The 6769-nt window shown below is 42.5% G+C and overlaps 1 protein-coding gene across 1 annotated transcript; it reads right to left on the bottom strand.

Moving 5' to 3' along the window:
* Positions 1-258: 258 nt before the first annotated feature.
* Positions 259-837, bottom strand: LOC102959496 (elongin-C-like). The gene is made up of 2 exons (XM_042985361.1): positions 661-837; positions 259-435 (listed from the first exon to the last, which is right to left on the bottom strand). Exons 1-2 carry the CDS (start codon positions 835-837, stop codon positions 259-261), a joined length of 354 nt encoding a protein of 117 aa, XP_042841295.1.
* Positions 838-6769: the final 5932 nt, after the last annotated feature.

Genomic DNA, 6769 nt, shown 5'->3' with positions numbered 1-6769 from the left:
TATTTTTTAAAAAATTTTTTTTTTAACGTTTATTTATTTTTGAGACAGAGAGAGACAGAGCATGAACAGGGGAGGAGCAGAGAGAGAGGGAGACACAGAATCTGAAACAGGCTCCAGGCTCTGAGCTGTCAGCACAGAGCCCGACGCGGGGCTCGAACTCACGGACCGAGAGATGGTGACCTGAGCCGAAGTCGGATGCTTAAGCGACCGAGCCACCCAGGCGCCCCATGAAGTCTTTTTTTAAATAATTTATTTTATTTAACAATCTAGAAAGTTCTCAGCCATCAGCAGTTCCAGTGCAATTTCAGGTGCAATTGGGAATTCAGGAATCTCTGTGAAGCTGTTAGTGTAGCGAACCTTGTAGGTAAAATACGTGCATACTTTTGATAGCACATGTGAAGGGATCTCTCTAAAATTGACTTCATTAGGGGGAGCCTAGGTGGCTCAGTTGGTTAAGCGTCTGACTTTGGCTCAGGTCATGGTCTCACGGTTCGCGGGTTGAAGCCCCGCAGCAGGCTCTGTGCCGACAGCTCGGAGCCTGGAGCCTGCTTTGGATTCTGTGTCTCCCTCTCTCTCTGCCCCCTCCACCACTCGTGCTCTGTCTCTCTCTCAAAAATAAACAAGCATTAAAAAAATAATGAAAAAAAAAATAAAATGGACTTCATTAGTTTCGTTCTCAGCAAAGTGACGAGGGCCACTCGACATGGTTTTTATTGTTCCGGATGTTAGTGCATGTTCTCTTTTGACAACAAATTCATGACCATCCGAAGATATTGATATGACATCCATGGCAGGATCTTCACAGCCGCCATAGGTTTTCTCTTCTCCATCCATCATGTTCTTATGAAATCCTACTTTACTTCTGCAGGAACTTTAGTAGTTTCCTGGAAAGGCGGGGACGCAGCCTATGGCCAGCTTCCGTCAAAAGAGATATGAAGTCTTATGCAGACACACAACCTCAAAGAAATTTTTAGTGTGTAGTGAATTGTCTCAGGCTGCACCCTGGGTGTGAGGGTATGTGCTTCCTCTCCTCCATGTCTGGGGCACACGTTCAGTGAAAAATTTAAGAGGTACTATGGTGTGCCTTATCTGTTCCTGGATTCGGTTGTCCTGCACTGAAGCCATAGGTCAGAGGTCAGAGGCTGATAGTAGAATTTCTAGCCATTTTTCTTGGAGTGTTGCTCTGTCACCTTCCCTCTTCGCAATGTCAAGGATAGGTCCTGCTGACGTCCTCACCTGCGGGGCAAGAAAGGAGCCTTTCCTTAGACACTGAGACCAACATCCCAGAGGTAGAGACTGTGTCTTTTCAGATCTCGAAATGTGTCCATGCCATACTTCCCTCCTTTCTGGGAATCAGGAGCACAGAGAAAGCAGGATCCTATCAGCTCCTCCTTCGTGGCACGTTTATAAGGACAAGACGACACGCAGCTGGAAGGATCTCTTCTGGATGGACTTTGAGTGCCACTGAGAGCTCTCCTCCATCCCCCACGGAAGGATCCGCCGAGCAGCAAGGTTACAAGTTCACTCTACTGATATCTTTGTTTTAGTCCCTTTCTCTCCATATTGGATGATTACAAACTAAACTCTAAGAAACACTGGGTTCATAAAATGCACCAGGATGACAAGTAGCATGCCAAACCAGAGTCTATCCGGGGAATTTTCTCCTCGTACTGTTGGCATGACCTTTTTCTCTCTTTGTTCTTTCTTTCGTTCTTTGTTTTTGTTTGGTCGTGTTTGAAATTACACTTTTTGAAATAACTGCAGATTCGCAGGCTGTTGTAAGAAACAACACAGAGAGATCCCATGTACCCCTCACCGGTTTCCCCCCACGGTACCATGCTACAAAACTAGGACAGCATCCCAACCAAGATATTGACAGTGACACAGTCAAGTTACAGAACCTTTCCGACAGCACAAGATCCCACTCGTGGTGAAATTTTATGGCCAAATCCACTTCCCTCCCTGCTGACCCATGCCAACCGTGAATCCGTTCTCCATAATTTTCTCCTTTCAATCATGTTACCTATGGAGTTACGTATAGGATTGAATTCTGTCACGCAGCATGATTCTCTAGAGATTCAACCAGGTTGTTATGTGCATCAGTAGTTTCTTTCCTTTTATTGCTCAAGTATCCCACGGTACGAGTGCAGCACAGTTTGTTCAACTAGTCACCCACTGAAAAGCATCTTTTTTTTTCCAGCTTGGGGCTATTATGAATAAAGCTGCTATAAACATTTGTGCCAGGTTTTTGTGTGAACGTGTTTCATTTCTCTGGGATAAATGCCCAGGAGCACAATTGCTGAGTCATGTGGTGGTTGCAGGTTTGTTCTTTTTAACAAGCTGCCAAAGCGTTTTCCAAAGTGGCCGTACCATTTCGCTCTCCCACCAGCAATGCGTGAGTAGTACAGTTTCGCTGGGTCCTTGCTATCCTGATCAGTGAGTTGTGATGCCTCATCGTGGTTTGAATTTGCATTTCCCCAATGGCGGAAGATGCTGAACATCTTTTCATACGCTTATTTGTCATCTGTATATCTCTTCTGTGAAATATCGCTTCCTGGTCTCTTTGCCCATTTTCTTTCTCTTTTTAAAAAAAACATTTTTTTTAATGTTTATTTATTTTTGAGACAGAGAGAGACATAGCATGAATGGGGGAGGGTCAGAGAGAGAGGGAGACACAGAATCTGAAACAGGCTCCAGGCTCTGAGCTGTCAGCACAGAGCCCGACGCGGGGCTCGAACTCACGAACTGTGAGATCATGACCTGAGCCGAAGTCCGACGCTTAACCGACTGAGCCCCCCGGGCGCCCCTCTTCGCCCATTTTCTAACGAGTTTTTTTGTTTGTTTTTTTGTTTTTTTTACCATTGAATGTTGAGACTATATGTTTGAGAGAGTAGTCCCTTGTTGGATGTGTGGTTTTCAAATATTTTCTCACCATCTTTAGCTTGTCTTTTCATTCTCTTAACGTGGTCGCCGGTGGTGCAAAAGTTCTAAATTTTAATGAAATCCAATTTATCTGTGTTTCTTTTGTGAACTGTGTTTCTGGTGTTAAGTCTAAAAAGTCTTTGCTTAGCGCTTAATCTCAAAGATCTCCCTCTATTTTTCCCCCCAACATTCGATATTTTTACATTTAAGTCTCTGGTCCATTTTGAGTTTATTTTTGTAGCAGGTGTGAGACAGAGGCTTGGGTTCATTCCTTGTGTCTGGACGTCCAATTACTCTGCTGCCACTTGTTGGAAAGGCTACCCTGACTCCACTCTAAGTAATAGTAGTCGCAGCACTATCCAAAGTCACTTGGGCATATTTGTGTGTCTTTTTCTGGGTTCCCTGTTCTAGTCATGGCTTACTGTGCCTACCCCTCTCTCAATGCCTCACAGTTTTGGTTACTGATTGTATAATATTACTTATGACATAATAAGTCTTGAAATCCACGTTGTTCTTCTTATTTCACTTTTTTATAAAAAAGCTATTCTACCTCTTTACCTTTTCGTATGCATTTTGGGATACTCTTTACTCTACACGTGCAAAAAAATCTCTCTAGGATTTTGATAGAAATGTCATGAAACCTGTATCTAAATTTGGGCAGAACTGATATCTTTACTCGGTTGAGTCATCCAATCCATGAGCAATGTATGTTTGTTTACTGAGATCCTGTTTGATTTCATTCATCAGCACGGTGTAGTTTCCAGTATATAGATCTTAGGCCTGGTTTGCTAGATTTACACCTAAGTATTTCATTTTTTGTTTGTTTGTTTAGAATTATAAGTGGTATAGTATTTTTAATCTCAATGTCCACGTGTTCATTGCTAGTATGTAGATATACAACTGAGTTTTGCATGTTTATTTTGTATGCTGTGACCTTCATTGAACTCCTTTATTGGCTCTAGGAGTTCTTGGTAAATTCTTAAGGTTTTTTACGTAGACAATCACGTCATCTGCAAATAGGGACAGTTTTATTTCTTCCTTTCTGATCTGTATGTCTTTTACTTTCTTTCCCTGCTTTACTGCACTGGCTTGAACTTGCAGCACTGTGTTGAATTAGAATAGTGGGTGCGGACAACCTTGCCTTGTTCCCAATCTTAAGTGGAAAGCATTCAGTGTTGGTACATGGTCTGAGTGCGCCAATTAAAAAAGAAAGACTGGTGGAGAGAATTTCAAAACACGATTCAACTGTATGCTGTCTGTAAGAAACCCACTTCAAATATAATGATGTAGGCAGGTTGGAAAGGAGAAAAATGGAAAAAGATATATCACGCAAACATCAATCAAAGTAGGAGGGACTATATTAATATCAGATAAAATAGGCTTCAAAGCAAAAAAAAATTAACAAAGACAGGTAAGGAGATTATATAATGATTAAAGGGTCAATCCACTAAGGAGACATATCAATCCACTGCTGTTTTGTTTCCAAATGTTTGGAGATTTTCCTGTTATCTTTCTGTTATTGATTTATAATTTGAATCCATTATTTAAAAAAATTTTTTTAATGTTTATTTATTTTGGAGAGACAGAGACAGAGCATGAGTGGACCCTTGACCGACTGAGCCACCCAGGTGCCCCTGATTCCATTATTTAAAAAAAAATCAACATTTATTTATTTCTGAGAGATAGAGACAGAGAGCAAGCAGGGGAGGGGCAGAGAGAGAAGGAGACACAGAATCCAAAGCAGGCTCCAGGCACTGAGCTGTCAGCACAGAGTCCTATGTGAGGCTCAAACCCATGAACCATGAGATCATGACCTGAGCCAAAGTCGGATGCCTAACTGACTGAGCCACCCAGGCATCCCAGTTTGATTCCATTATGGTGTGATTTTCAAGTCTTTAAAATTTCTTGAAAAAAGAATTTTTAGTGGCCTGGGATATGGTCTATCTTGATACCTGGTTTGTAGGCACTTGTAATGAAAGTACATTCTGCTGTTGCTGGATAGTGTTGTTACTACCCAGAGGGGTGAATTTCCAGCTCCCTACTCTTCTCTGACCCTCCCCCCTGCCACGATGTAGTGGGGGGCGGTTAGCCTGTTGCAGCCTGTGGAGGTAAAATTCTAGCCTCCCCACTTGGCCTTTTCTGGCAGGAGTAAGGCTACAGGCGTTTCTGTGGTGTTTGACTGGAATAAAACAGCTATTGTTTAAGATAATCTGACGAGGCTGACCCTTTCCTGGTCCTCTGGCTGGAGAGAGCAGGCTTTCTTTTTTCTGTGCCCATGGGTTTTCCCAGTTGCCTGCTTCTTTGGCCACATGTCTGGACACATGAGGCAAAATGAAAGCTCAGGGAACTCACCACCATGTCATTCTTTGGGTCCCAAGGTCTCTAGCCCATCTTCCCTCTTCTTTACACCCTTCATGGTTTTATACCAAATGTTTGAGATTTCTAGTTGGACTCAGCAAATGGAATGGAAAAAACTACCTCTGGAAGAAGTCATCTTCCTGGAAGAAGTCAATCTCTCGTGGCTTTAACAATATTAACATAAAAAACATAACCCTTTGATGCTCTAGTCTTTGTCTGCTTGATCACTCACTTCTTTCTTTCTTTCTTTCTTTCTTTCTTTCTTTCTTTATATTTATTTATTTTGAAAGAGAGAGAGAGAGAGAGAGAGCACCTGTGAGCAGGGGAGGGGCAGAGTGAGAGCAAGAGAGAGAATCTCAAGCAGGCTCCATGCTATCAGCACAGAGCCCGACTCAGGGGTCGATCCCATGTGAACCTTGGGATCAAGACCTCAGCTGAAATCAAGAGTCAGATGCTTAACCAGCTGAGCCACCCTGACTTCTCTCTTTTTTAAAACATGTCCTCAAATCACAATGACTTCTCTTTGGGAGAGACTTGAAGCAAAGGAGATAGAGACGTGTTTGTTTGGATTACTGTGAGTGTGTTCTACTCTGTTTCTGTACCTCTTCTTTCCTTCAGAAAATGGACTTGGACTTCCTGTGTTTGTCTACAGTGGTTTGTTCCTGGAGTATACCCTGGGTCCAGAATGCCAAATGTCTTCTGGAATTGAGGTCTGGGCACAGATTAAGAATAAGGCCAAGGCTTATTCTTGGGTAAAGCAGACATGGCTGGCAGGAAGCAAGAACAGGAATGTGAGTCGTCTTAACCAGGGCAAGAAGCTGTCTTAGCTTGGGTGGCCATAACAGAGTACTACAGATTGGATGGCTTAAACATGGATTTTAATTTCCCCACAGTTTTGGAGGCTAGAAGTCCTACATCAACATGTTGGCAGGGTTTTTCTCTGAAGCCTCTCTTCTTGACCTGTAGATGGCCTTCTTCTTCTCCCCGTGTCTTCACAAGGTCTCTCCCCTGCATGTGTCTAGGTCTAAATCTCTTCTTATCAGGACACCAGTCAGATTAGACTAGGACCCACCCTAATGACTGCATTTAAACTTAATTACCTCTTTAAAGATCCTATCTCCAAATACAGTCACATTGAGGGTTAAGGCTTCAACATATCAATTTTGGAAGACACCATTCAGCCCATAACAAACCCCAGAGAGAAAATGTGAAAGCAGAAGGCAGAAGGGGTAGAATAAGCCTTCAGGATGGAGCAGATCAGCAGAGGAGTATCTACTGATTTCACTCAGTGGTATTTTCAACAGATTCTGATGTAGTGCTCATTCCCAGAACATCCTGGCCTTGCTGGGTTCAACTTCTAGTTTATTTATTTATTAATTATTCTTATTAACATAAGGGGAAGTTAGGTCACTACTAGGGGAATTTTCCTAGGCACTGAACACATGTCAAATCCATTTTGTTCTTTTTTCTTTTCAATGTTTATTTATTC

Source organism: Panthera tigris, chromosome B2 (assembly GCF_018350195.1).
Source record: "Panthera tigris isolate Pti1 chromosome B2, P.tigris_Pti1_mat1.1, whole genome shotgun sequence".
NCBI classification, from domain to species: Eukaryota; Metazoa; Chordata; class Mammalia; order Carnivora; family Felidae; genus Panthera; species Panthera tigris.
This window is presented reverse-complemented; position numbering and strand designations above follow the sequence as displayed.